Source organism: Papio anubis, chromosome 17, assembly GCF_008728515.1.
Source record: "Papio anubis isolate 15944 chromosome 17, Panubis1.0, whole genome shotgun sequence".
NCBI lineage: Eukaryota > Metazoa > Chordata > Mammalia > Primates > Cercopithecidae > Papio > Papio anubis.
Window position 1 is genome coordinate 742545 of NC_044992.1, and position 26842 is coordinate 769386.

The 26842-nt window shown below is 53.2% G+C and overlaps 3 protein-coding genes across 8 annotated transcripts in view; 1 reads left to right on the top strand and 2 right to left on the bottom strand.

Annotated features, from left to right (window-relative positions):
* Positions 1-6256, bottom strand: part of NXN (nucleoredoxin) — a 188317-nt gene extending 182061 nt beyond the window's left edge. The window contains exon 1 of one of the 2 annotated variants that reach the window (XM_031657238.1): positions 6004-6256. In XM_031657238.1, coding sequence (XP_031513098.1) covers positions 6004-6201 — 198 coding nt within the window. In that variant the 5' untranslated portion in view covers positions 6202-6256. The remainder of the gene's footprint in view (positions 1-6003) is intronic. The other variant, XM_031657237.1, reaches the window with a different exon arrangement.
* On the top strand, positions 6047-13248 carry TIMM22 (translocase of inner mitochondrial membrane 22). The gene is made up of 4 exons (XM_003912045.3): positions 6047-6528; positions 9614-9810; positions 10371-10443; positions 11903-13248. The coding sequence occupies exons 1-4, from the start codon at positions 6291-6293 to the stop codon at positions 11977-11979; spliced, it is 585 nt and encodes a 194-aa protein (XP_003912094.1). The 5' UTR covers positions 6047-6290; the 3' UTR covers positions 11980-13248.
* A 1142-nt stretch (positions 13249-14390) lies between these two features.
* The window catches only part of ABR (ABR activator of RhoGEF and GTPase), a 217511-nt gene continuing 205059 nt past the window's right edge, over positions 14391-26842 (bottom strand). For 4 of the 5 annotated variants that reach the window (XM_031657234.1, XM_031657232.1, XM_031657235.1 and 1 more), the window contains 7 exons: positions 23594-23653; positions 23183-23292; positions 22394-22533; positions 21310-21444; positions 20259-20364; positions 17853-18000; positions 16948-17136 (listed from right to left, as the gene is read on the bottom strand). In XM_031657234.1, the coding sequence (XP_031513094.1) occupies positions 17047-17136; positions 17853-18000; positions 20259-20364; positions 21310-21444; positions 22394-22533; positions 23183-23292; positions 23594-23653 (789 nt within the window). In that variant the 3' untranslated portion in view covers positions 16948-17046. Of the gene's footprint in view, positions 17137-17852; positions 18001-20258; positions 20365-21309; positions 21445-22393; positions 22534-23182; positions 23293-23593; positions 23654-26842 lie in introns of all 5 variants that reach the window. The other variant, XM_031657231.1, reaches the window with a different exon arrangement.

Here is a 26842-nt window from a genome sequence, read left to right on the forward strand (position 1 = left end):
GCTACTGTAAGTGCAGAACGAAATATTTAAAATACAGCAGGACAACTCTGAATGAAAGAGAAAAATTATCTCACACAGGAAAAATCAAATTCCATCATAACAAAGCTGTTATTTCTACAAAATGTCAGTAGAAAAGGAACATTTGGATGATAGAAGTTTTCTCAGTCCAGTTCATTCAGGAAGTAATTGATTCCACAAAATCTGAATCAAAATGGGTGCAAACGAAAAATTTATCCCATTTACTCGGGGAGTTGCTGTAAAGATTTCACTTGCAGCGGTGATTGGCTCAAGCCTGTAATTAGCACTTTGGGGAGGCTGAGGCAGAGGATCACAAGGTCAGAATCGAAACCATCACAGCTAGCTGCAGTGAAACCCGTCTCTACTAAAAAATACAAAAACAGGCGGTGGCGGTAGCCTGTAGATTATCCGGAGGCTGAGGCAGGAGAATGGGTAAACCGGGGAGCTTACAGTGAGCTGAGAATCAGCCTGCATCCAGCCTGGGCGACAGAGCAAGACTCCGTCTCAAAAAAAAAAAGCAAAGATTTCACTTGCAGATTAATGCTGTGCTTATTTTTTTTTTTTTTTTTGAGGCCAGGAGATCTCACTCGGCACCCAGGTTGGAGTGATGCTTCACGATCTCGGCTCACCCTGGCTCACCTCCCGCGATCAATGATTCTCCTGCCTTTCCTGAGTAACTGGGATTACAGGTGTGTACATGCGCCTGGCTAATTTTCATTTTTAGTAGGGGCAGGGGTTTCATGGTGGCCAGGCTGGTCTTAGACTCCTGACCTCAGGTGATCCAGCCTACCTCGACTCCCAAAGTGCTGGAATTACAGGCATTGGGCCACTGCATGCAGGCTGTATTACAAGTTGTGTTTTTTTGTTTGTTTTTTTTTTTTTTTTGAGACGGAGTCTCGCTCTGCCGCCCAGGCTGGAGTGCAGTGGCCGGATCTCAGCTCACTGCAAGCTCCGCCTCCCGGGTTCACGCCATTCTCCTGCCTCAGCCTCCCGAGTAGCTGGGACTACAGGCACCCACCACCACGCCCAGCTAATTTTTTGTATTTTTTAGTAGAGACAGGGTTTCACCGTGTTAGCCAGGATGGTCTCGATCTTCTGACCTCGTGATCTGCCCCCCTTGGCCTCCCAAAGTGCTGGGATCACAGGTGTGAGCCACCGTGCCCGGCCTAATTTTTGTATTTTTTTGTAGAGACACAGTCTCACTATGTGGCCAAGGCTGGTCTTGAACTCCTGGGTTCAAGCGATCCTCCTGCCTTACCTTCCAAAGTGCTGGGATTACAGGCATGAGCCACCATGCCTGGCCATTAGTCTCCACTTCCTAAACAAGTTTCCTAACTCTTTTTTGACTTCCTTGTAGAAGCGTAAGGTGCTGGAGAAAACACTATGCATTTTTCTATCTGCTTCCAACACTTTTCAGATCAGATCTGAGGATTATAACTTGTTCCTACGCGGGGCATGGTGGCTCACGCCAGTAATCCCAGCACTTTGGGAGGCCGAGACGGGCAGATCACTTGAGGTCAGGAGTTCAAGACCATCCTGGCCAACATGGTGAAACCCTGTCTCTACTAAAAATACAAAACATTAGCCAAGCCTGCTGGCACATGCCTGTAATCCCAGCTACTTGGGAGGCTGAGGCAGGAGAATTGCTTGAACCGGGTAGGCAGAGTTTGCAGTGAGCCGAGATCTCACCATTGCACTCCAGCTTCAGTGAAGAAGCAAGACTCTGTCTCAAAAAAACAAACAAACAAAAAAACCCTAAACTTGGACAGAAGCACCTGTGTCTTCCTGGGCACAAGTTGTAAAAGGAACACGTTGAGTTCAGATTTTCTCCTGGCATGAAGCAAAATTCAGAGCAGGGAGCACGATCACAGTCCTGTGTGGGAAGATCATTCTGTGAATCGTTTGGAGAAGAGCAACGTAGGAGTCCCAAAACCAGTTAAGAGCCTATTAATTAAGAGGCCGGGTGCAGTGGCTCACGCCTGTAATCCCAGCACTTTGGGAGGCTGAGGTGGCAGGATTGCTTGAGCCCAGGAGTTTAAGACCAGTCTGGGCAATAGAGTAAGAACTAGTTTCTATAAAAAAAGGGTTTTAAAAATTAGCCTAGCATGGTGGCACACACCCATGGTCCCAGGTACTTGAGGGGGCTGAGGTAGGAGGATTCCTTGAGCCCAGGAGGTCGAGGCTGCAGCGAGCCGTGATGGTGCCACTACACTCCAGTTTGGGCCATAAAGAAAGACCCTGTCTCAGAAGAAAAGAGGCTCAGAGAAGACATTACTTCCAATTAGATTAATCAGAAAAGGTAAGTTTTGAAGGGCAGGAATCTTTTAAAGACAGAACTGAGCGGCATGGGTAGAGTGTTGTGAGAAGAAAAAAGAATTACTAGCAAAAGTTCACAAGGGTCTGAGCGCAGTGGCTCACGCCTGTAATCCCAGCACTTTGGGAGGCTGAGGCGGGCGGATCACCTGAGGTCAGGAGTTCAAGAGCAGCCTGGCCAACAGGGTGAAACTCTGTCTCTACTAAAAATATAAAAAATTAGCTGGGCATGGTGGCTCACGCCTGTAGCTGGGGTTGGGAGCCTGAGGCACAAGAATCACTTAAAGCTGGGAGGTGGAGATTGCAGTGAGCCGAGATCACATCATTGCACTCCAGTCTGGGCGACAGAGCGAGAGTCCATCTCAGAAAAAAGAAAAAAGAAAAATGTGGTCCCCAACTAGCAGTAGCATCACCTGGGAAATCCAAAATGTACACACCCACCTCAGACCTTAGTCAGAAACTAACTCTGCACTCAGCAGCTTAACCACCTGGTTCTCAGTGATGGTTTGGGGCAGTCTCATGGATCTGCAGGAAGCCCAGCCCTCGCCTGGCCAATACTCTATTTGTGAAGATGAACAGACGATGCTGTTACATGACCTTCACTGTGGAGACAGAAGGGAGGGACCGACAGTGCCCAGGGCTGGGCCTGGGGGACCCCATCTGGAGCCTGGGGTGCTGTTTATCGCCGGCTGCCCATGGGACCCCACGACTCATGGCTGGAGGCCCCACGCCCCCTGCCTTGTTTCCATCTGCTGCAGCCAGCAGTGTCAAGCTTTATCCCATCTGTCACACCAGCCCAGACAATAAATGTCCTCTTGTGGGGAAAGTGACTTCAGAGAGAAAAGCTAAGAGCCACTCCACCCCCACATGAGCCTGTGCAGCTGTCTGGTCTCCATTTTTGCCGGGTGGGGTATTCCATCCTGATCTGGGGCAACGTGTCCCAAAAGTACGGCTTCCAGTAAGGCTCATTAGGTCTCACCCATTTCTTCTCTAGGTACCCAAAGACCCCTCCCCCCACTTTTTTTTTTTTGAGACGGAGTCTCGCTCTGTCTCCAGGCTGGAGTGCAGTGGTGCGATCTCAGCTCATTGCAAGCCTCCGCCTCATGGGTTCAAGCAATTCTCCTCCCTCAGCCTCCCGAGTAGCTGGGACTACAGGTGTGCGGCCACCATGCCCAGCTAATTTTTGTATTTTTAGTAGAGACGGGGTTTCACCATGTTGGCCAGGCTGGTCTCTATCTCTTGACCTTGTGATCCGCCCGCTTCAGCCTCCCAAAGTGCTGGAATGACAGGCGTGAGCCCCCACGCCTGGCCAATATCCTTAAGAGGACACTTCACTTCTTCTTACAACTCACACATATCTGTGAGGCTCCTGGGCTACGGAAGACCCCAGTCCTTTCGCAGCTCTTGATGGAAATTGTGTTTCAGCCTTCTGAATAAAACGACCACTGTTTACTTAGAGGAACCTTTTTTTTCTTTTTGACAGGGTCTGGTTCCATTACCACGCTGGAGTGCAGTGGCATGATCATGACCCACTGCAGTCTCAACCTTCCGGACTCAAGCAATTTTCCTGCCTCAGCCTCCCGAAGTGCTGGGATTACAGGTGTGAGCCACCATGCCCAGCAAAGGAATCTTTTTTGATCAACATCTTCTGAGAGCCCCTGGCCCAAGTAAGCAGATGCTTGCTAAGGCACTGCCTTCAGGCCATTAGCAAAAAGTGGGCTTAAATGCCCAGAGGTGTTCCCAGGCCACATTTTGTTCATACCAGGAGTGCACAATGATGCCAAAGTGTTAGCATTCTTGGGACTGAAAACCTCCCTCCAACATCCCCTAGGATTTTCCTGGATACGACCAGAAATCCATTCCCAATTTCTCTGCCTCTAGGCCCCGATTCTGGATTCCTCAAAGAGGAGAACATGTTCTTGGTTCCCAAAATATGCTTCCAGTGCAGTGGTATAACGGCAAATGGTTAACAACAATAACAAAAAGGCCCTAACTGGCCAGGAGTGGTGACTCTCGCCTGCAATCCCAGCACTTTGGGAGGCCAAGGTGGGTGGATCACCTGAGATCAGGAGTTCAAGACCAGCCTGACCAACATGGTGAAACCCCGTCTCTACTAAAAATACAAAAATTAGCCAGACATGGTGGCACGTGCCTGTAATCCCCGCTACTCAGTAGGCTGAGGCAGGAGAATCGCTCAAACCTGGGAGGTGGAGGTTGCAGTGAGCCGAGATTGCACCATGGCACTCGAACCTGGGTGACAAGAGCAAGACTCTGTCTCAAAAGAATAATTTTAAAAATTAAGGCAATACATTATCAGGAGTTTTTGAGCTGGTTAAGTACAGTTATTATTAAACATTACATTCTTGGCTCATGCCTCTTGTCCCAGCACTTTGGGAGGCCGAGAGGGGTGGATCATGAGGTCAGGAGTTCAAGACCAGCCTGGCAAACATGGTGAAATCCCATCTCTACTAAAAATATAAAAATTAGCCAGGTATGGTGGCAGGTGCCTGTAATCCCAGCTACTGGGGAGCCTGAGGCAGAGAACTGTTTGAACCCAGGAGGTGGAGGTTGCAGTGAGCCGAGATTGTGCCACGGCACTCCAGCCTGGGTGACAGAGCAAGACTCTGTCTCAAAAGAATAATTTTTAAAAGTAAGGCAATAAATTATCAGTTTTTTAGCTGATTGTTAAGCATAGTTATTATTAAAAATTACATTTTATACATTTATAATCAAATTATACTAAAAACAGGTAATGTGTGTTCAAAACTCACCACCTCCTAAAAGTTTTACTACACCGTACTCCTATCTATGCTGTTGAGGTTATTTCCATAGATTGTATCTGTGTGATAGAAACATTGTCTAACCACATACTGCTGTGAGTCTTCACAATTCTGACTGATGATCTCGCTTAGTAGTTTGAAATCAGCCACGATGGGGATATTGACACCACTCAAGTCAGCAAATGCTATAAGTTAGGATTTTTTTTTTTTTTTTTAGACCGAGTCTTGCTTTTGTCACCCAGGCTGGAGCACGACGGTGCGATCTTGGCTCACTGCAACCTCCACCTCCCGGGTTTAAGCGATTCTCCTGTCTCAGCCTCCCAAGTAACTGAGATTACAGGCGCCTGCCACCATCTGGCTAATTTTTGTATTTTTAGTAGAGACGGGGTCTCCTGCCTCAGCCTCTCAAGTAGCTGGGAATACAGGCGTGCACCACCATGCCCAGCTAATTTTTTTTTTTTTTTGTATTTTTAGTAGAGATGGGGTTTCACCATGTTGGTCAGGCTGGTCTCGAACTCCTGACCTCATGATCCACCGGTCTCGGCTCCCAAAGTGCTGGAAGACAGGCGTGAGCCCCCGCGCCCGGTCCGCGCATTTCCAGCACACGTTCACGCGTGTCTACAAAGCGTCCAGCCCTCACCGCACCTTCCGGGGCCACAGGATTTAACGCCTCCTCGCCCGATGACAGCAGGAGGCGGAAAGGGCAGCGAGAATGCTCGCGCGCCCCCTCCCGGCGATCCGTAGCACGGCAGCCCCGGAGCGCGCGGCCGCCCCTGGCTCCCCTCAGGAGCGCGTAGGAGCCCCGCGCGGGGCCGAGACGCGAGAGCACGCGCAACGCTTCCTGGGAAATGTAGTTGGATGTCGGATTGGAACTACAAATCTCTGTACTCACCGCGCTGCAGCCCGGACCGTGCGGGCGCTTTCTGGTGAATCTGAATCTCGTTTGTCTGTGACTTGGGGAAAGCTGTTCAAGCCCAATTCCATTTTCACAAGAGGCTTTCTTTTTGGAAACACGATAGCGCTCCCGCTGATGCGCGCACGACGTCTCTTGCGGCCGCGGCTTCTTCTTGCTGCGAATCTGCCGCTGCATACGGTGGCTAGTCTCAGGACCCGCAGCGTGACGCTTGTCGAATCTGCTGCGGGGGGAAGGACGCGAGGGCTGCTTGGGCAGCGGCTGTCATGGCGGCGGCCGCCCCCAATGCCGGGGCTTCGGCCCCTGAGGCAGCGGGTTCCGCCGAAGCTCCGCTGCAGTACAGCCTTCTCCTGCAGTACCTGGTGGGTGACAAGCGTCAGCCCCGGCTCCTGGAGCCTGGGAGCCTGGGCGGGATCCCAAGTCCAGCCAAGAGTGAGGAGCAGAAGATGATCGAGAAGGTGATGGAAAGCTGTGCCTTCAAGGCTGCGCTGGCCTGCGTGGGAGGTGAGGCCGGGCGAGTGGGATGCTTGGGAGGCTGAGGGCCTGGACGGCAGTGGGGATCTCTGCAGAGAAGACCACGCGCCTGGGAGGCGAGGGACTGCGGGCCTTGACCTTGACCACAGCCCCACCTCGTTCCGTGAACGTCACCTCTCCTGCCCCCTCAGCTCAGCTTTCTTGATGAAAATTGCATCAGAGGATCGGTGCTGTGGTTGGGGCCTAAAAGTTATTACATGACATCCTGGCTCACACGGTGAAACCCTGTTTCTACTAAAAATATAAAAAATTAGCCGGGCATGGTGGTGGCCGCCTGTAGTCCCAGCTATTCGGGAGGCTGAGGCAGGAGAATCGCTTGAACCCAGGAGGCGGAGGTTGCAGTGAGCTGAGATCGCGCCATTGCACTCCAGCGTGGGCGACAGAGCGAGACTCCGTCTCAAAAAGAAAAAAGTGATTACATGGGTGACTTCATTCATCCGTTCATTCTCTTGAATTCGCTCATTCTCTTAAATCCTTCAACAAATCGTTCCTAAGCAACTATCACGTGCCAGGAGAGAGAGACAAGAGCCTGGTCTTCACGGGGCCCGTATTATACTATGTGGAGAAGAATGTCGAGCAGGAACTCTGCAGAGGAATGATGCAGACATATGGAAATGCACATGCAGACGGCGCTAGGGCAGCGGTTGCTTGAGGTTTGAAAAACTGAAAGACCACTGTGACTAGACAGCGGTGAGCAAGGAGAGACGAAGTCTGCACTTGTCCTTCTACGTTTCCCTTAAGCTTTTTGGAGATTTGAGAATGTACGGTATTCCTTCTGTGTGCAGGGTAAATAGGTTGGCTACATTTGCAGATGAGTTTAAGTCTCACTGAGAATGAAAGACATTTAAGAAATGAATGTAGTGAGAATGTCAATGAAAACAAGTGAAGTAGGAACAAAGGTCTTTTTTGTTGTTGTTGTTGAGTAAGACCATAGGTGAGACTGGAGCTGCGTCTTGAAGGATTGAGAAAATACAGGTAGGCAGAGTGGGTGTGGTGGCTCATTCCTGTATAATCCCAGCTCTTTGGGAGGCTGAGGCAGGTGGATCGCTTGATCCCAGGAGTTCGAGACCAGCCTGGCCAATATAGCGAAACCCCATCTCTACGAAAAATACAAAAATTAGCTGGTATGCACCTGAGAGCCCAGCTACTTGGGAGCCTGAGGCAGGAGGATCTCTTGAGCCCAGATGGTTGAGGCTGCAGTGAGCTGTGATCGAGTTACCGCACTCCAGCCTGGGTGACAGAGCAAGATCTTGTCCCCCCCCCCCCCAAAAAAAAAGGACCAGGCACAGTGGCTCATGCCTGTAATCCCAACACTTTGGGAGGCCAAGGCAGGCGGATCACGAGGTCAAGAGGTCAAGACCATCCTAGCCACATGGTGAAACCCCATCTCTACTAAAAATACAAAAATTAGCTGGGCATGGTGGTGTGTGCCTGTAATCCCAGCTACTCGGGAGGCTGAGGCAGGAGAATGGCTTGAACCCAGGAGGTGGAGGCTGCAGTGAGCCAAGATCGCACCTTGCACTCCAGCCTGGCAACAGAGTGAGACTCCATCTCAAAAAAAAAAAAAAAAAGAAAGAAAGAAAGAAAATACACTTAGGCAAAGGAGAAATGTTATTTCAAGTTTGGGGTTGAGTCGGGGGGAGATTTGGGCGTTTTGCTTACAGGCATTAGGGCAGTAGTTGATGTTTTTTACAAAGAGTAACAAGAGGTAATGAACATGGTGAATTAGGATAGAGTATGGTGAAGGAAAGAAAAATCTGTAGATGAGAAGGCCAGAGAGGAAGTTTGCGAGACTGAAGCTTCATGAGGGCATGGACTGGGTGTTTGCTCCTCACTCCGCCTGACCCTAATAAATCACTGATAGAGTTGTTGAAAGGATGAATGGGGTCTTCATAGTGCTCCACAGTTGAAGTGATGAAGGCCCCGGACTGGGGTGGTAATTGTGGACGTAGGCAGGGAGGGACTTGACTTGCAAAAGTAGGATGAAAGATTTTGCCGTGTTTCATGACTGACTGGTTATAGGAGGAAGCAAAGAAGCCGTCAGAGGTGCTCCTAGTGTTTGGAGATGGCATGACTGGAAGGAAGGAGCTGTAGGCAGGAAAGTCTGGAGGGGAGGTGCCCATGATTGTATTGAACTCATATTGACCATGAAGCCATGAGAGGGCATCCACATGGACATGTCCAGCAGGCTCAGGAAGGTCAGATGTGGAAAACAGTGTGGGATTTGCCATTAGGTAGCTGTGTGGCCTTGGGAGAAGTTGCTTAACCTCTCTGAGCCTCAGTTTATCTATAGAAAGGAGAGGCTAATAGCATCTGTCTCACTGGATTATTGTGAAGAATGAAATGAGGCTGTGGCATATCTGGCATGTGGTGCTCAGTAAAGCATTACTGTGAATGTCACCGTGGCCAAGAGAGTGATTTGCAAAGTGGATAGCTGAACTTGAGGGTGACTAGTTTACATATGAGAGAGTGTAGAGAGAATAAGAGGGTTAAAGATGGAATCTTTGGCCGGGCGCGGTGGCTCAAGCCTGTAATCCCAGCACTTTGGGAGGCCGAGACGGGTGGATCACGAGGTCAGGAGATCGAGACCATCCTGGCTGACACGGTGAAACCCCATCTCTACTAAAAAATACAAAAAACTAGCCGGGCGAGGTGGCGGGCGCCTGTAGTCCCAGCTACTCGGGAGGCTGAGGCAGGAGAATGGCGTGAACCCGGGAGGCGGAGCTTGCAGTGAGCTGAGATCCGGCCACTGCACTCCAGCCTGGGTGACAGAGCAAGACTCCGTCTCAAAACAAACAAACAAAAAAAAGATGGAATCTTGAGAAATGTTAGGGAATGGAAGAAGAAATCCTAGAGGAGACAGAGAAGATGATGTCAGTCAGACAGACCCTGGATTGTGCAAAACTCTCCACCAGGCAAGTGGAGACTTTGAGTGGCAAGAGGGGGGTGTCCTTTGCACCAGTGGTCATCCAAAAGTGTGGCCCTTCCAGGATGATCCCAATACAGTAATCCAGAAAACATCCAAAGACACCTTCATCTCTGTGTTTGCTTCTAGGATTTGTCTTAGGAGGTGCATTTGGGGTGTTTACCGCTGGCATCGATACGAACGTGGGCTTTGACCCGAAGGATCCTTACCGTACACCGACTGCGAAAGAAGTTCTGAAAGACATGGGGCAGAGAGGAATGTCCTATGCCAAAAATTTTGCCATTGTGGGAGCCATGTTTTCTTGTACCGAGTGTTTGGTAGAATCTGTAAGTGTCTCTGCCTTCTGAGAAATCCTTGCTGGGGCCGCCATTTCATGACTTTTAAAGAGAAACTGCTCTTTAAAAGTTATTTGAAAGTTGTTACTAGAAAGCAGATCAGAGCATCAGATATGTTCTAGGTTGAACTTCCATAAAATAGTCTCTAATGCAGACTTTTTGTGTGTTTACAGTATGGGCTTGCATTATATTTTACTTTTTGTAGGCTAGAAGGTAGCTAATGATTTTAAACATGAGACTTACTGGAGAGCCCCTTGAAGAAATTTTGATTACATTTCAAATGCTGGACTTGGTTTCAGCACTCCGGTGCCACCTGCAGGAAGCATCTATGAACACATACTATATATATACACACGTATATATACACATAGTATGTATATATACATATATACATACACACACACTGTATACTTATGAACTGTATCTTTGAGAAAGATTAGGTTTCCTTTGGGCAGGGACTGAATGAGCTAACTAGCAACCCTGTGTATTCTTCCTTAATGGTCCCGCTTGGCTTGTTTCTTTGGCTCTAACATGTACTTCTCCGCCCACAGTACCGGGGAAAATCGGATTGGAAGAACAGTGTCATTAGTGGCTGCATCACTGGAGGAGCCATTGGTTTCAGAGGTTAGTAAACGGCTCTCGAATGCTTTTCCTTTGTGGCCTTGGACAACATGCTGAGGTTGTCATTTCCAAACACACGAGTGTTCCAGGGACACTTGATCTTCTTCCCCTCTGACAAATAAATCATGTTTGTTTCTGTGTTAACTCGGGTTTGGAAACTCGCTAGGATCTAGATTAGAGTTTCTCATTGTTGGCACTATTGACATTTTCGACCAGATGAGTCTTTGCTGGGATTGGGTCTGTTTTGTGCATTCTGAGATGTTTAGCAGTACCCCCGGCCTCTACCCACGAGATGCAAGCAGCATCCCTGTCAGTTGTAACAACTTTTTTTTTTTTTTAAAGAGACCGAATCTCACTCTGTTGCCCAGGCTGGAGTGCAGTGGCATGATGTTGGCTCACTGCAACCTCCACCTCCTGGGTTCAGGTGATTCCCCTACCTCAGCCTTCCAGGTAGCTGGGATTACAGGCACCTGCCACCACGCTCGGCTAATGTTTTTTTTTTTTGGTATTTTTTTAGTAGAGACCGGATTTCACCTGGTCTCAAACTCCTGACCTCGTGATCTGCCTGCCTCAGCCTCCCAAAGTGCTGGGATTACAGGCGTGAGCCACCACATGTGGCCAACATTTTTCTCAATAATTCTAGACAATTGTCTGTTTTAATTCTAGACAGAAATTATAACAGTAATATCTTTCTGCCCTCGGGGATTCTGATTTTTACCCATTGAATGCTAAGTACAGATATTCTAGAAATATTAGATTATCAGCTCTAAAAAAAAAAAAGAAGAAGAAGAAGAAAAACAATTTGCTGCCACTTCTCCCTGTTGGCATGTCCGTTCAGAGTGTGGGGGAGGGCCTTGGTGACTTGACTTTCCTAGAAGCATCAGTGTTTTATCACTGGGCCACTTTCCATCTGTCATGCCCTGACTTACCCAGAGCAAAAAGCTGGTTTTCTCATCTTCTGAGGGACAGGATGATTTGCTGTCATGAAACTGGTTTTGCTCCTCAGGCACCATTAATGACTGACCAAGTAACTTCTCTGCCGGTCGTCCCATGGCTCAGCTATGCCACGGCCTCTTTGAGAAGCTCCGCTGTCTTAAGGACTGCTTTGATCACCTTCCCAGGAACTTATTCCATAAACAAATCAGGGTCAAGGCCATATGCTTTCATTTGATTCCAAGGGCTGCTTCTCTTAACCAGTTTCCTGCCTGTGAGGGGCTGTTTCCCTAAGACTAGAAATACCCTTTGAAGGAGAAAAGCTAAACAAATGTAGTTAGATAAAGCACACTGGATTAGATCACATACACTGCTTCACTGATGTCTTCCGGAGCGGTGATCGCTTGAATGACTCGCAGTGCTTAAGCTTGTTTCATGGCACCTGAGGGTGTGCAGACATTCCACGAGTGCCTCCTGACCCAGCAGGTGTCACTCACCACAGGTCGTGTTCTTTCTGTTTGTTTGACAGCTGGCTTAAAGGCTGGGGCCATTGGTTGTGGAGGTTTTGCTGCTTTCTCTGCTGCGATTGATTATTACCTCCGGTGAGAGTCACTGCCTGTGGGGAAGGACGATGCCAGCTCTCCACAGCGAGCCCAGGCTGCTCTCTGGAGGACAGTGTCCGGACCACACCAGGGCCTGGCTTCAGGGCCCGAAGACATTCGTTTCCCCTCGTGTCACTGGTATTCTGAGGGAGCTGCCTGGCTTCTCTGCCTCCAGCCTTCGGGGAGCCACACTTGGCTGCTCCTGGACTCCAGCCAACCTTCACAGAGGACGTCCCATGCCGGATTCTCTCAGAGCAGATCGGGAGACAGGATGTTGACATATAGGAATTCAGCTCCACAAAGCTTCAGGCCTGACCACAGCTGGCCCTCTAGGTTGTTTGGTGTTGTGGGCACAGAGGTGGCAGTGTCTCTACAGGCACCCGGGAAGCTGTTCTACTTTGGAACTCCGTGCAACTATCCGTCTCGAATACCAGGGCAGGGCAAGGCGGACTGACGCCGTCCAACCAATTATCTCACTTGTTTTGTGTTCTGCCATCCTTTTTTTTAAAAAATACACCCCCACCCCCCGCCACACACACCTTACAGTTCAAAAGGTTGGTTTATTTCTATTTTCAAATTCCCTAATTCTAAAAACAGTGCCAGGTGGCCCAGAGATACCATCTGAAGGGAAAGAATGGCAAAGCTCCGAGGAGGCTGGGGATGGGGAGGCTGAGGCAGGGTTGCTAGAGGACTGTGTCATCCTCACCAAGATCGTTACATCTGCCAGGGCCTGCCTCAAGAAGCCCAGCCCAGCCTCTTCCTGGGATGCACTGAAATCCCATCCATGAACTCGTTGGGCTCTCCTGTGCTGGCCGAGAGGCACACACTGGCTTCACAGCATGACTGCTGGACCAGGCCGAGCTCGAGGTCACACGTGAAGGGCCCTGCTGTGGTCATCTTGGTGACTCGGTCACAGCAGCTACTGGCCAAGATCAGACGTCGCTGAGGGGCAGTTCACCACCACTCTCGTTCTCCAGTGTCAGGGAAGTGTTTTAACATGTCGTGTTTTCCACTTGACCTTGTGGTATTTTTCTTGGACTAGTTGTGTGCCATGGGTTTAAAAACAAAAAAAAGCCGTCTACAGTTGGGCTTCAGCACTGCTGCCGCTTTACCCTGGTGCTCTGCGGGGGAGACGGCACTGATGGAGTCAGGCCTTTGCTCTTGGGAGGGGCACAGGCAGGTAGCTTGGTGGGGGCCACACAATTCTGGGCACCTTCAGCCCGTGGTAACGAGTCTCCTTTTTCCTATAATACAGTTAATTCCTCTGCCCTTTCTTTTTCTGCCTCCTTCCTCATCTGCCCCGTCTTCTAGCCCACACACTCTTAACCAGAGTTCAGACTCAGCTTACATGGCCTGGTGGCCCGAGTGTGTGTGTGTACACATGAGTGATGTCAAACCCAGCTGGTAACACCTTCCTTGGGTCATGTTTGCCATTTCCTTGGAATATGAGCTCCTGCTCAAGGCTCATGTCCTTTTACGGTGAATTCTATATAATGCCCCTCCCAGTCTCACAGCTAGGAGGCTTCATCACTAGGCCAGTTGGAGCATTCCCTAGAGCTCAGAACAAACTGTTTCCTCTACTGTCCCTAAATACAGGACACCTGCAAGCACTCTGAAGCAAGGGCAGACACTTCTACCTGGTACCTGTCAAAGTCCTAGGAGGCCTGGCATCTTCCATCTTTCAGTCTAGCACGTGGGAGCAAATGCAAGAAATGCTGCCTGGAAAGATGAGCTCCAGGGCTGTCAGTAGCCATCGGTTCCGTAAGCCAAGCATTGTCCACACCGCCTATTCGCTCGAGAGATGAATAGTTTCCTGTTTTAGATGGCTGGGGAGCCAGTATGAGCTCATAAACCAAACAGCAATTTTCAGAGACATCTGTTCCTGATCTTCAGAATAAACTCAGTGTCCAGTTGCTTCGGCTGGTGGGAGCCGATATTCATGCCACTGGCTCACCCAAAGGGAGGGTAGGCCCTCGGAGACCCAGCTTCTCTGACAAGCAGATCAGACCAAAAGGCTGCCTCAAAGATGTGCCACTTGGAAGGAAAGTGTAGAGAAGCATTTACATCAAAGAAGATGCTTCCTCTCCAGTGGACAACGTCATGCCACTTTCAAGGCACACCAATGGCCAGGTCCCGGGTGGGACATTTGTACTGTAGCAGCACGTGGCAAAGGTGAGCCAGAAGCAGCCTGGATGCTGGCTGATCTGGAGGCCTTTCTGAAGAGCAAGGAGAGGGCTCAAGCCCACCTCCCCGCAGCTCTGCCCCAGCCCCCATGGGCCACAGGGAGGCTCAAGGGGAGTGAATTAGGTAAACAGATTCCTGGAAACTCGCATCTGGATGCAGCTGGAAGAGTTAAATATTTAGATTGGTGGCTTCCCTGGACCACTGCGAACACAAACATCCACACACCAGGGCTGAGTTTTGTGCAAATGTTGGGGCTTTGCCTTTTTTATTAACATTTTCCTCTCACGTGGTTTACATCAATTTATAATAATCTACATAAGTTGAAACAGAACATAGACAAAAAAATATATCCTTACCAACTTATTAAAGTCAGATATTCATGACAGGTCCCATCCTACCTGTGTATCAGCAGAAACTGGTAGCCATCAGCCATTGCCCAGCAAGGACAGGCAGACCGGGGTTCCTTAGCCTGACTCCTGCTGGGCACAGTGACTGGAGCTTCCAGGCTGCACAGTCCCTGCTCACAGGAGAACCCTTAGCGTGACGCCTGCCAGGTGCAGTGACTGGAGGTCCCGGGCTGCACGGTCCCCGGCTCCTGACTCCTGCCAGGTGCAGTGACTGGAGGTCCGGGCTGCATGGTCCCCGGCTCACAGGAGACCCCGCTGGGTGTTTGCTTGGTGCAGTTTAGTCCAGGTCGGGCACCTGACCCTCCCCGCTCTGGGGGTGGGATTTATAAATATGAGCCTTTGCGTTTCTCAGCCTTTGCAGCCTTCCCGTAGCCTGTTCTCGTATTGCCTCAGCAAGCTTGGGGCCGTGGGGCTCCCTGAGGCTGAGATGCGAAGGTGCCCAGTCTGGGCCGTGACTCACTCTGCCCCTTCCTGTCCATCGCTTTGGAAGCAAGCAGGAGCCTTCTGTGCCACACACCGACACTCGGATGCCAGGCAGGGACCTCAGGAAGGGCCAGGCGCTGGGTCTTTAGACTCAAGTTCGCTGCCTGTTCCACGGAGCACGGGCTCCTTACAGGCAGCTGATGGTCAGGACTTCCTTCCTCCTGGGCACGTCTCCTCCGTGCACAGAATATTTACTGTTCTGCCCAAGGCAACAGGAGTAAATGGGATCCAAAAGGGCTCTGCCCCTCACTGAGCAAGTGCTACAGTGTTAGGGCCAGCACACCCTTCTTTCACACTCAGCCCTGAGCACAAGAATGGGAACTGAGCTCCCCAGTCCTGAGGGCCCAGAAACGACGCTCTGCCACACAGAAGAGCCAGCAGCTTAACTGGCTGTAACTCAAGCCCCTGGAGCCGAGTGTGCTCTCCTAGGCTGAAGGCCCGAGGCTGGCAGCCACAGCTCGTATGGGAAACTGCGGTGGGAACACACCTCACTCCTTCCTAGGAAGTCTCCAAGTTGGGAATGGAAGCTTCGGGTCCCTACTCCCTGGCGGGTGCCTACAGCACCAACAAGGAGGCCCCAGCAGAACCCAGCCGCGAGAGGCAGCTGTCTGATTCCCCACTCTCCCCACAACTTCTGGAGTTCCCAGCGTTTACCCAAAAGGCTGCGTCCAGAAGCTGGGGTGGCAGCACAACGGCTGTGGCCACCGTGGGCCTGTGCCTTTCCTTCCCAGGTCCTGAAGGACCCGTGGCAGTGCTTGGCTGTGGAGAGTGTGTAAAATCTAAGGCAAGAGTACCACGAGGTCCTGCGGTACCAGGGACCTCCTGGCTGCAACCTGCCTGGCCTGGACACCTGCTTCAGCCACATCAGTCACCCTCCAGGAAGCCTGGCCCCACTCGAAAAGCCCCCACAACTTGCTCCTAAGAGCTGTCCCGCCCGCGACCCGGGACACGCTGCGTGTGCGTTCCTCCCCCGTTCAGCCCGTCCCCACCTGAGACCCGGGACACCCAGCGCTGCTTGTGCATTCCTCCCCACTTCAGCCCTTGGTGTTTTCTCAGCAGGCTGACTGCCTCCTCCCCCACTCTCTCCTGACCCTCTGGCTATCTCAATAGCAGGTCACTTGTGAGTCTTTACACTTAAAGGAAATAGAACAGCAGGGAAGGGAACTGAAAAGCAGTAGAAGAAACAGTCAGAGATGCCTCACTGATAGGCAGGAGGCTGAACAGGTAAACCCCAGAAGTGGAGATTCCCAAACGGAAAATTCCAGAAATGGGTGCTCCAGCTCTGTGCTAAGCTGGGGACGAGTGTGAGTGTATCTCCTTGTCCAGCATTTGCACAGGCAGCAAGGCAAAGCAGGTGTGCTCCCAAAGGCGGAGGTCGAGGAGAGGCCGGCAGCGGCAAACGGCAGCACCCAACAGGCCACCACTGTCCCCGCCACCCGGGGCCTCTTCAGAGCTTTCAAGGTGATGGAGCGAAGACCGAGGGTGCACATGCATGCAGGCAGGCCGGGAAGGAAGAGCGGGTGGAGGAAGACAGGGGAGGCTGCCAGGAGACCGCCATCTGGGAGCAGGGCCAAGAGAGAAGCTGGCAGCAGTTACACAGCGCAAAATAAAAGGCCTTGGGCTGGACTCAGGAGGAAAGAAAGTGCTGGAGGAAATGAAGGAACAAAGCGGGCTGTCTGTGTGCCCACGCCGGGCCGGTCACTACCTTTTCTGCATGACAAGTGTACATCAAACAATTCCCGAACAGCACGGAGCATCAGACACAACTAGAGGTACAGAGGGCAGGAGGTGGGAGGCGGTGGTGAGGCTGGGGCTGGGCAGCCGGCTTTGTACAAGGTGGCACAAAAGACGAACGCGTTCCAGTTCTTGGGAGCTGGCTTCCCTCGAGTCTGGAGCGCTGGGTTTGGGAGTTTTCTATTGCAGTCTTTCAAGTCTGGGCTGGGCCCCGGGTTGGAGGGGCTGGCTCCACCCCCTCCCCGCAGCCCCCCTGCCTCGGGCTACACGTCGGTGGAGAAGTACAGTGTGTTCCGCTTGAGTTCTGCGAAGGAAATGGGGGGGTGCTGCAGGTAGTAGAGGAGGACCTGGACCTGTGGGGAGACAGGAAGGCAGAGGCTGGGCTCCCTGTCCTTGGCCGTGCGAGAAGACGTGGTCCTTGCTGGCTCCAGCCTGCGTTGCCCCTCCCACTCCCTAGACTGGCTCCGGCCACCTCCCCTTCCTGGGCAGTCCAGGTGTTTGCCTTTCTGCAGCCATGGAAGGCGCTACAGGGCAGAGGGTTGCGGGGGCCTGGGGTCACTTCCCCAACCTGGCCATAGGCTTCCGCTCTGTCCTGAGGCGGCCACAGTCTGACCCCTGCTCTGGGTCTTGCAGGAATCCCAGGGAGGCCTCCTGCCCTTGGAAGCAACCTCAGAGCTTCCATGTGTGAGGACAAGGACCCAGCATCTCCCCCACCCCCGGGCTTGCTTTCTGAGACCGAGGCCCTCCTGAGAATGCAGCCGGCATCTGAGACAGACATTCTCTGGGCCCTGGTCTAGGTTCACGCATTTGTTTTGGCCTGGGAGGGGCAGAAGTGTCTGCAGTCCTGCCTCCCTGGTGACACCCCACAGCCCATCAACCGAGCTTCCCATGAGGGAAGAGGCGTGGAGACTGAGCTGTTCTCTCTCCTCCTGAGGGGGCTTCTCTCACCCTCTGCCAGCCATGGGCCTGGGCGGTGCTGGAGGGCCAGGGTACCTGCGCCATGACGTCATGGGACCAGAGTCGCCCTCTGCCAGCCACGGGCCTGGGCGGTGTGGGGGGGCCGGGGTACCTGCGCCATGACGTCGTGGGACCAGATGTCGGCAGCCGAGGTGACGTGTGCTTTGCTCTCCACTTCTGAGGGTCTCAGTAACGTGGGTCCAAACACGGTAGCCAGGTTGTGAAGTGACATTTTGTTGATGGGCTCCTTCTCAGCAACCCTAAAAAGGAGAAGATTTCAGGGAAGAAAGAAGCCCTTTCTCCGCAGCCACTCGGACTCCGGGACACTTGGCCTTCGCTGTAGGAGCTCCTGAAGGACTCCTGGACGGGGGTCACCATCTCCCTCTCCTAGGAGTGGGGACCTCCCCTGGGGGAAGGGGACTCATTCGGGAGAGCAGGGCCCAGCCAGGTGCCGGGTTCTGTGCTGACATCTCCAGCTGCTGGGCCCCCGAACTCACGGTGAACTGCCAGAGCCAGGGAGCCACAGAGGCCAACCCCAGCTCCCTGGCCTGAGAGCAAGTGCTGCTCTAAAAACTTCCCCTGTACCAGCTCACACTCGAGGCAGTCCTTTGAGGTGAACACGATTATCATTATCCCCATTGTTTAGATGAAGAAAGCCAAGTAAGGAGGGGGTAAGTGACTTGCCCAAGGTCACACAGCTAGCAAGTGGTAGAGCTGGGATCTGAACGCAGGTGGCTGCCTCCAGGACCTATGCTCTTAACTGCTCTGTCACTTACTCCTGTGCTAAGTGGTCCAAAGGAAGAGTCAAGCTGGGTGAGGCAGGGGAGAAAGGTAGGCAGGGCCTGGAGCCCAGCAGGAGTCGTTCGCTAGACCTGGGGCTCTGCCAGCTGTGCTGGGCCAGGAGCAACCCTACTTCCAGATGAGCCAGGGACTGCCCCCATGCCTTTCCGGTCCGTCTCGTGGGACCCAGGGCTGCCTCCTGTGCCTCTCCGTCTGCCTCGTGGGACCCAGGGCTGTCCTCCCTCCGGATCCCCCCCTGCTTCTCTTGCTCAACAGGCCAGATGCTCTGCGATGCTTCCCTGGGGTAACAGCAGGAGCTGCCATCAGGGCTGGTGTCCAGGCAGGCCCAGGGTCAGCAAACACATCAGAGGGGCTCTGGTTCTCCTTCAGTCTCAGAAAATGTTTCTGGGCTGAGACCCACCCAGCCTACGCAGCGCCTCTCACCCCTCTCCATACCATCATTCCCACCCTCCAGGCAGGAGCTGTGGCCGCGCCTGCTTTGGAAACAGGCAAACAAACACTGTGATGCCAACAGGCAGCTGTGCAGCGGGGCCAGCCCCTCACCACACGCGTGCACACGGCCCAGCCAGGGGCCCAGATGTGGGAACAGACTGTGCCCAGTTCCCAGGGTGGAAGTCGAATGAATTTTCCCTTCTCACTCCTCCCCACAAGGCTTGCCAAACGCTTTCGGAATTGGTCAGGGCTCTAGTCCTGGCCAAACCAGAGGAAAAATGTTTCATGATGGGAAAAACAAGACACCAGCCCCGGGCGCGCCCAGGTCTCCGCTGGCTCTCCCGAGCCTGGCCCGGCTGAGCTGCAGCAGGGGGCCTGGCCCTGAGTTGGGGCTGAGCTCAGGGAGGAACTGTTCTGCAGAGCAGTCTGAGGGGCTCCCTGGTCCTGGCGTGCAGGTGGGTTAAAGGGACGCCCAGGGACCACCTCCCCACACAAGCCTGAGGACCTCTTCAGGGCCACTTTCAGTTCTAAACTTTGCTATGGGTACAACCAACTTTAGCCACTTTTGGTTGGACCTGTCTAGAAAGGGTGGTGGGAGGGCAAGAAAGGTCTGAATTTAGGATCTGGAAGTTGAGGGCTCTAAGGACAGATCTGCTACTAACCCAAGCAAGTCTCCGCCTGGTGTGGGGACTCAGTTTCCCTATGTCAAGTGAGGTGTGGGCCAAGACCAGTGCGTTTCACCTGTTTTGACTGTGGCCCACAATACAGCCCGTTGTAACAGTCCACACGCCTCCAGGTAACTGAACAGCAGCACCTGCACTCAAGGCTTGCAGTGTATCCTACTGCTCTCCGTTCCCCACTTCATTTGGAAAAGGCTACACTGGTTAAATGAATCACCAGCCCTACTGCTGTCCGTTCCCCACTTCATTCAGAAAAGGCTACACTGGTTAAATGAACCACCAGTAGGTCAGGACTCACTGATTATAAAACCTGCCTACAGTCCTAATACGATCTGTTCTCCATTCACTTACAGAAGGCTGAATGGACTCAGTGAACCACTGGTAGGTCAAGGACCCACTGATTATAAAACCTGCCTGCAGTCCTGAGCATTCTGTGGTCAATATTTGAGGTTACTACTCGTTACGGGACCCAAATATTTCTCAACACAGAAAAACGTGACTGCAAGAACTTGGAGAGCAAACTCTCACCCCCCACAGACAGCCCAACAGACGCAGCGCCCACGCGGAGGGACTGAGGAGGTGGGGCCGGGGCCCCTCCCTGTTACCTTTTCAAGTGTTCCAGCAGGAAGAGGAAGGTGATGAGGTTGGGGTCGGGCAGGGAGCGGAGCAGGTGCATCATGCAGTTTTCCTTGGCAGCAGGGTCTGACAGGGCTGTGGGAGACAAGGGCCAGTGTGGCGTTCAGCTCCAGGGGCTCCCCACCAGAGCCCCTGTGGTCATGAGGCTGTGGGCCCCTGCAGGAGACCCCAGGCTTCCAGGCGTTTGGGAAGCAGATCCCACAGGGGAGGGCCTCGTGTCTGGGTGGGCTATTAGCAGCTGCTTCCTTCAGGAGGCCTCACCATGACTGGTAACTCAGCCAGGAGGCCGGCTGGTGGGAGCAGACCCCCTTCCTGCAGCCCACTGCATGGGCCTGGGCGCTGGGGCATCCCGGGTCTCCTAATAGGACACCCCCTGGTCTGTGTGGCTAAAGATGAAGCCAGTAGGGACATATCCTGCCAGTGGTGGATTCTGTTTCTCAGCCCTCTCTGCTGCTGGCGTGTGGGTGTGAGCAACCTTCCGCTGGGGGGCTGAAGCTCTGGTCTGCCCCAGGAGAAGAAAAGGCTGAGGGGATGCCCTTGAGGCTGGGTTTGGCCCAGGTGGGTGGAGGCAGAAGGCCTGCTGGCCGGGGCCCTCAGCAGAGGTGACAGGACGGTGTGTGGTCTTGCTGGAAGGCTCAGCACAACCAGTCTCAAGTACCCTCTGGCTTGAACCAGCCTCCTCCTCGGCTCTGCAATGCCAGCCTCTGGCCACTCGCCTCACGGCAGTCTGCCCTGGATGCTCGAGCTTGCGAGCAAGAGGCCAATGTCCAAATAGGAAGCAGAGGGGGCTGCCCGTGGGGACATCAGGGGTAAGAGGCAGGCCAGAAAGGGCCCAGTGTCTGCACCAGGTCCTAGCAGGCCACACCTCACCCTCGGGCCCCTCAGCCACAGGCCCCAGTGCACTGGAAAGGTCAGCCAGCAAAGGAAGCCACAGATATTTCTCCTGCTGATTACTTCTCCGGGCAGGGAGTCCTGGCTCAGTCCGGCCCAGCCCAGCCCTGGGAGCCCTCAGGGCCTCACCGATGCCCTCCATGAAGGCTGGGTAGAGTCGGTCCGTGAGGAGGGGCTCAGGCAGTTCCCGGAAGTAGAGCTTGAGCGTGCCGGCGATGGCATTGATGTCCATGTCGCTCAGCATCAGCAGGATGTCCTTGTTATCTGCAGGGGTGGGGCCGAGGTCAGGCAGCCTTAGCTGGGCCGGCGGCCCTGTTCCATGCCCCCACCCACTCCATCTCTGGTTCTGGTCTCCCCCGGAAAGGCAGGACATAGAGAATGCCCACAGGTGTCTGTGGGTCGGGGTCGGGGGAACGGGGAGACAGCCTGGGGCCATCTGCTGTGGCTGCTCGGGAGAGGGTGTCTGGGGAGTGAAATTCATCACCCAGAGTTCACAGCCACATTCATACCGTGCGGGCTGCACCTGCCTTCCAACGGGAACCTCCCCATCGCTAAGCCCCTGTCTGGAAGGCACTGCACGCTTTTCACACGTAAAAGCACATTCCCACAAAGCCTCAGTTTCTAGGCTGCACAGAGGAGCCAAGGCCAGCAAGTTCCCAGGCCCCAGCCGGTCCTCCACTCCAGGCTCCCCACAGATTCATCCTGCCTGGTCAGTGCAGGTTTCTTGACAATTGGGTATGTGGTTGCTGCAGCATGAACCAGCAGGAGCAGGAAGGAGAAACCAGAAAGGTCAGGCCTCACCATGGTGGACTATGCAGAGGCAGTGCTGCCCCGGCGGGGACTTGGGGCCCTGGAGACAGCAGTGCAGGCTCAAAGCTCTTTCCCCGCGATTCACTAGGCACCCAGGAACTAGCAAGAAAGCCAGCCACGCAGACTCTGGTTAGATCTGAGTTTAAGTCCAGAACCAAAACCCACAAGCTGGGTCATCCTGGGCAAGCAAGTCGGCCCTTCTGAGTTTCTGCAGTTCCTTCCCTGCAGCAACGGACAAGAGATTCGCGGGGAGCGGATTACGTGAGAAAACGCAGAAAAAGCACCTGCCACAGGGACTCTGAAACAGACCAAGGCTCCTCTCCAGGAAGGTTCCTGGTTCTCCTGAGCTCTCCCGTCCATCCCACCAGCCTGCACCCACCCCGGCTGGGCCTTCCAGACTCACTGGCATCGAAGACGGCCTTGAGCGCCTGGATGTCCGTGGCCACGCCTGATATCCGGTAGATGCCAACCTCCTCGATGCCCCTCTTCTCCACCTCCTCCACGCACTGCCGGACGATGTAGGGCACCTTGGAGCGTTCCCGCCTGGGGTGGGGCGTGAGGATGGGTGGAGGGCGGCCCCCATGACAACTCTCCCGTAGCAACCCCCACCCAGCACACCCGCCCCCCCGGAGAGCTTCTAGCATTTGGAATGGAGAGACGGGGCAGGGGGGCAGGGAGGGCAAGAAAAGGGCAGAGAAAGAAGCCACCACACCCCACCCTAGCCTGCCCACCCACGGCCTGCATGCGGAGGGGCCGCGAAGGACGTGGGCAGGAGAAGGTTTGGGAACTTGGGACGGTCAGGCCGAGACTCTAGGGAAAGAACGCCCCCCAGATTCAGACGCTTGTAGGAGGCCCGGAAGGCAGCCCACACAAGGAGGTGGGTCAGGCCTGAGACAAGGGGCTGGGGTGGCGATGAACTGGGGTATGCGTGCCCTTTCCCGAGGGGCAGCCAGTCCCTGTTGGTGCCGAGCCCAAACATGGGCCCCCGGCTGACAGAGCTTCCTGCTTATTATGAGGAACAGACGATCTGGGATCTCACAAGACACCTTCCAGCATTTCAGTGCCGGCTCACGTGCTTCTAAAGCGCCTGATTAGGTGCCAAGATGGGCCTAGGCGGGGAGGGCCGGGGGCCCAGGTTGGCGGGGACCAGGGGCACCGATGCCAGGACTGGGAGACCGGAGGCAGCACCTACTTGGTCACCACGCTGATCTTCACACCGAAGACACCGGTCTGCTTTTTGGACGGGGTCCTCTTCAGGCTCATATCTCGGCTGGTGAATTTCATGGAAAATTCCACTTTGATCTGGTTGGGGGGTGAGGCAGGTACAAGTTCCCCAGGGCGTGAGTGCCCAAGGAATGCCCCCAAAACACAGGGGTCCCCTCCCCAAGACTGCAAACGAGGGCTGGCTCACACCCAGGGCTCCCTCAACACCTGCAGGACAGCAGCGGGCAGGGTGTGGGCAGGAGGGGAGGGGGGCTGGGCTGCGGGGAGGTCCAGGCGGCACAGCAGCCCCAGGAGCGGCCAGAGGGCCGGGCTGCCCACCCACTGCACAGATGTTCCACCTCCCGGCTCACCCGGTTGATCGTTCCCATCCCCGGCTCACCCCGTTCATCTCAATCACATCCGTGTGCCAGTTCTTGGTCTCCACAGTTTGTGGGTCCAGCTGCAGAGAGAGAATGTGGGTGAGGGAGGTGCCCACTTGGAGGCCAAGCCAGAACTCTCCCCGTGGGTCAGCACTGCTCAGAGCCAGCGACACAGGAAGGCGATGTGAGCAGCTGGGATAAGCTGATGTCTACCTGGAAATCAACCCTTCGGGGGGCCCTAGCCCCCAGGCCCCTGTGGCCGCCGTGAGGGAGGCGGGGCACACCCTGTTAGGCACTCCTGCCCGTGACACCTTATTCACTCGTGACTGCCAGCCCGGGATATGCGTATTATTACCCCATTTCACAGATGCAGAAACTGACGTGCACAAAAGGTAAGCACCTGATTAGGAGGTGCTGGAGCCCATCAGGAGGGAACCGGCCTATCCGAGTCAGGAGCCCATGCTCAGGAGGCTGCCTGGGTTTGAATCCCGGCAAGTGTTAAGCTCACTAAGCCTCAGTTTTTCCATCTGCACACGGGAGCCAGCAACAGAACCTGCCTCCCTGGGATTGCTGTGAAGATTCAGGGAGGCAACTTGGGCCGAGCCGTCAGCTCCCAAATAAGCAAATCCTCCACAGGGGAAGTCCCCAGGCTTGGGCTGGAGCCCAGGAGGTGCGGACCCTCCCTGGGTCAGGGGAGGTCAGAGGCACCCCTCACACAGGACTGTCCCGTGTTCTGTTTCTGTAACTCGGGGACCACCTTCAAGCCTGTCTGCCTGTGCACCTGTGAACTAATTCTGAGCAAATATGCACCCTGGCACATTCTAAAGTCAACATCTGAACGTTTCCAAGTTTAAATAGTTGCAAAGAGTATGATTTCCAGAATCATGTCAATATTGCCATCCTAAAATAAAAGTGTTACATCGTTCCTTCCCATGGATTCAGTGGGATCTAAATACCCCAGCGACGTGATACCCGCACTCATCCATTTAAAAACTACACAAGGCCAGGTGCAGTGGCTCACGCCTGTCATCCCAGCACTTTGGGAGGCTGAGGCAGGCGGATCACGAGGTCAGGAGATCGAGACCATCCTGGCTAACACAGTGAAACCCCGTCTCTACTAAAAATACAAAAAATTAGCCGGCGTGGTGGAGGGGGCCTGTAATCTCAGCTTTTCGGGAAGCTGAGGCAGGAGAATGGCGTGAACCCGGGAGGCGGGGCTTGCAGTGAGCGGAGATCCGGCCACTGCACTCCAGCCTGGGCGATAGAGCGAGACTCCGTCTCAAAAAAAAAAAAAAACTACATGAACAAGCTCTTCTTTCCCTCACAGAGCTCCTGGATCTTCTCTCCTTGAATTTGTTTCCATTCCATTTCTCCTAAAGAATATTGTCCTAGTTTATATTTTTATATTTTCAAGTCCTTTATTCGCCATTATATTTTACTTCCACAAAAAAATCTGTATACATTGAAAACAAAAATTTCCAGAGATCACAAGGCTCCAAATACTCAAAATATATTCAGGATTAGTTAGTACCATGATTGGCAGTAGACAATCAAAAAGATGGCCAGGCATGGTGGCTCACGCCTGTAATCCCAGCACTTTGGGAGGCTGAGGTGGGTGGATCACCTGAGCTCAGGAGTTCGAGACCAGTCTGGCCAACATGGCAAAACCCTGTCTCTACTAAAAGTACAATAATTAGCCAGGTGTGGTGGCAGGCACTGTAGTCCAAGCTACTACTTGGGAGGCTGAGATGGGAGAATCGCTTGAACCCGGGAGATGGAGGTTGCAGTGAGCCAAGATCGAACCACTGCACTCCAGCCTGGGTGGCAGAGTGAGACCCTGTCTCAAAAAATAAAATAAAATAAGCCTACACATTATACATTTTATTTATTTTTTTGAGACAGAGTTTTGCTCTTGTTGCCCAGGCTGAAGTGCAATGGCGTGATCTCGGCTCACGGCAACCTCCGCCTCCCAGGTTCAAGCGATTCTCCTGCCTCAGCCTCCCAAGTAGCTGGAATTACAGGCGCCTGCCACCACGCCTGGCTAAATTTTTTGTCTTTTTAGCAGAGACAGGGTTTCTCCATGTTGGTCAGGATGATCTCGAACTCCTGACCTCAGGTGATTCACCCGCCTTGGCCTCCCAAAGTGCTGGGATTACAGGCGTGAACCACCGCGCCCGGCCTCATTATACATTTTCATAAATATTAAGTAGTAAAGTAACTTTTTGGTGGAATTCTCTCTCAATGAGATGGGCAGAACATTTTTTTAGTTCATGTATCTATATATTATTTTTCGCTAGAGTGAAATGAGGCTCAGCATCAATTCTGTTCATGTTTCTGGTTTTCTTGTAAAACATGCAGGTGCAGTGGCTTCCAGCTACAGGATCGCTTGAGCCCAGGAGTTCGAGACCAACCTGGGCAACGTAGGACCATGTCTCTAAAATGAGCAAAAAAGATGTGAACAATGAAACATTTTGTTCACATAAAGAAGTAAATGAGGTCAAAAAGAGTCTTATTACGGCCGTGTTACACCATTCTTTAACCTCTTTCCATGCTATCCGCCTTAAATCGCATATATATCTATCACTGAAAACTACTTGAAATGATCTCTCAGTTGAAAATTAAGTCCTCCATCAGTTTTGTGGAAGGCAAAGAACTGGATACCACCTGACTTTTGAAAAGTTGTAAGTGGCCACTAGAGTCTTTTACTTTCTAAGCACCAACCCCAGCGTTTTTTTGTTTTTTTGTTTTTTTTTTTTGAGAGAGTCTTGCTCTGTCTCCCAGGCTGGAGTGCAGTGGTGCAGTCTTAGCTCATTGCAACCTCTGCCTCCCGGGTTCAAGCAATTCTCCTGCCTCAGCCTCCCGAGTAGCTGGGATTACAGGCGCCCGCCACCACACCCAGCTAATTTTGTATATGTAGTGGAGATGGGGTTTCACCATGTTGGCCAGGCTGGTCTCGAGCTGCTGACCTCAGGTGATCTGCCCGCCTCGGCCTCCCAAAGCGCTGGGATTACGGTGTGACCTGCTGTGCCTGGCCACTACCCCAACATTTCTAAAAACCCCTCTGTTCCTCACCCAGGAGGCCTGGGCACCCTGGGCCCAGCCCCCACAGCGAGCCTCGGCCTCTCCTCTGCAGAGGACAGGATGGCGAGATGCCGGCTCTCGGGCAGATGGGCTTTCTGGCAACAGCACCTATGTGGCAGCTGAGGATCTGCAAACTGATTTCCTTAAAACTCTCCTGCCCACGTCACCCTCAGAACGTCTCTGTGCAC